At 68.7% G+C, this 2,415-nt stretch overlaps 1 protein-coding gene across 1 annotated transcript; it reads right to left on the bottom strand.

Moving 5' to 3' along the window:
- Positions 1-326: 326 nt before the first annotated feature.
- Positions 327-1,436, bottom strand: CDK5R2 (cyclin dependent kinase 5 regulatory subunit 2). Its single transcript, XM_061205072.1, has one exon. It carries the CDS (start codon positions 1,434-1,436, stop codon positions 327-329), a length of 1,110 nt encoding a protein of 369 aa, XP_061061055.1.
- Between the last annotated feature and the right edge of the window lie 979 nt (positions 1,437-2,415).

Below are 2,415 nucleotides of genomic sequence, written 5' to 3'. Positions count from 1 at the left end.
CCGAGGGAGATGGACTTACAGACACACAGAGAAGGGAAGGGGGAGACCCGGGTAGAATTGGAGAGATGGGGGCGCAGACAGATAGAAAGAGTGAGGTTGGGGGTTCACCTCCCGCGCTCATCCCCCACCCCCACCCTGCGCCCAGCAAATCCAGACGCCGCGGCCTCTGGCATCCTGGCCTCCACCTTCCCCTGCCGGACAGGGGCGGCTCCTCCTCCGGCCACGGCGCGGAGCGGCGGTAACAGCGGCGGCGGCTTGATGGTCCCGGGGGCTCCGAGTGTGTGTCAGGGGTTGGGGCGGGGGGTGGGCGCGGCCCTTGGGTATCCCTAGCGGTCCAGGTTCATAGTCCAGTGCTTGGCTCCAGTCGCGCAGCTGTCCCTGGCGGCCGAGGAGGAGGAGGCCGCGGGCGCTCCCCCGCTGGGAGGACCCCCGGCGCCGGCAGCGGCCTCGCCCTCGTTCTTGAGGTCTTGGAAGACCTGCGTGAAGAAGTGGGGGTCGGCGTTGAGCCGCAGCATCTGCGGACTGAGCCGCTGGATGAGGCGCAGGCAGCGTTGCCAGAAGCGCTCCTTGTCGGGCTCCACGAGGAAGGGCTTGAGCGGGTAGGAGATCTCGTTGCCCATGTAGGAGTAGGCGAGGTAGAGGCAGGTGAGGAAGGCAGCCTGCAGCTCGGCGGCCGACGCCAGCTCATCCCCGCGCAGCGACTCGCGGCACAGCAGGTACACGAACACCAGGTTGGCGGGCGTAATGAAGGCCTGGTCTTGCCAGCCCTGCAGCAGCAGCGAGCGGTCCACTCCGCGGAACCAGCCCACCAGCTCGCCTGGGCTTAGCTCCTTGAGACGGTAGCAGCGTCGGCACACGAAGTCGCCCAGGCAGCGCAGCAGCTCTCCCGTAGACGCCTGCACGATGACCCGCCGCGGCGAGCCACCAGGTACCGGCGGCGCCGCCTGCGGGGCTGGGGGCGGCGGCGGCGGCGGTTTCCCTCCGCCCGAGCCTGGAGGTGGGGCGACGGCGCTGCCCCCCGACGGCGGCTCGCAGGTGGCGGCGGCCGCGGGCACGGTGGGCACGGGCACCGCCAGGGGCTTGGCGGCGCCGCCGCCGTCGGGGGGGTCCCGACCCTTGCGGAGAAGGTTCTCGCGGTTGCGTTGCTGGACCAGGGAGTCGGCGCCGGTGGACGCCGGCTTGGGCGTCACCTTCTTGCTGCCTTTCTTCTTCTTGGCAGACGCGGCCACCAGACGCTTCCAGGTGAGCGCCGAGATGAGCACGGACGGCCGCTTGAGCCGGCTCTCGCCTTTACCGCCCTTGCCTACTGGCGGCGCCCCGTATCCCCCCAGCGCCTCGTCTCCCGAGGGCGGCGCCTTCTTCTTCTCCTCGGGCAGCCCGCCGGGCCTCCGGCCCTTGGCCGAGGAGGCGGGGGAAAGAGACAGCACCGTGCCCATCCTGCAGAGCGGGGCCGGCGCCCGGGCCCCGGCGGGAACCGCGGGCGGCGCCGCTGCCCGCTGCTGCAGCCCCCGGGGACCCGGCGGTGGGGGCCCAGCCCCGGCCCGGGCGCGGGAACGGGCAGTAGAATGTGGCTGCTCGGCTGCTCGGCGCCGGCTGCTCAGAGTCTCAGCTGCGCCAGCTGCAGCGTCAGCCCCACCCCTTGGGCCCGGTCTTCGCCGCGCCGCGCCCCGCCTCACGCAGCCAATCCTCGCCTGAGCTGCCCTTCTAACCGGCAACTCCGCTGCCCAATAGAATCTCACATGCCAATCTCAAGTCCCGCCCATCCCCCAACTCTGTCTCTGGTCCTTTCCCTTCGCTGGAAAGGGGTAAGGAGGAGGAGGTGGCTGGTTCGAGGGCCTCCTCAGGGTCAGTGCCCGTGGGTGGGGTGGGCGGGGGGCTGCTCCCACCTAGCCCTCCAGGTCCTAGGGCCCCGAGTCAACTTGTTTTGATGCACTGGATCGCGATAGCAGAGATGCCATGGGAACAGCCTCTCCCCCCTTTTGATTATGTGTTGGGGGGCAGCGTGAGCAGTGAGTGCCTTCATCAAGGGGCCCTGGCCCCAGCTGGGTCGCACTGCACCGGCTCGTCCAATCTAGCAGTCAGTTGATTCCCTCTTAGCTCTCCTCCCCTCCATTCCCCCTAGGAGGCCACCTGGGAGGGCTGCAGCAGGCACATTCTTGTTCTGCCTGTGATGGGGTGCTGGCTGGGCCCTGGCCTTCCTGAAGGTCACAAACCGCTTCCTTAGGGGTCCTTACTCTGGGGGGTGGCAAGACGCTCAGATTCGTCCCTGAGGCCACCGTTTGCCGACCTGATTCTCTGCTGCTGAGTCTGTGATGAGAGGCCATGAGCTCTGGTCCCTGGGCCACTGCTCTTGTGCTCTTTGCCCCCTCCCCCACCCAAATCCCCTGATTCCACACTTGGGTGGATGATGGGTGG

Source organism: Eubalaena glacialis, chromosome 1, assembly GCF_028564815.1.
Source record: "Eubalaena glacialis isolate mEubGla1 chromosome 1, mEubGla1.1.hap2.+ XY, whole genome shotgun sequence".
NCBI lineage: Eukaryota > Metazoa > Chordata > Mammalia > Artiodactyla > Balaenidae > Eubalaena > Eubalaena glacialis.
The sequence above is the reverse complement of the archived record's forward strand: the minus strand, read 5'-3'. Positions and strand labels throughout refer to the sequence as shown.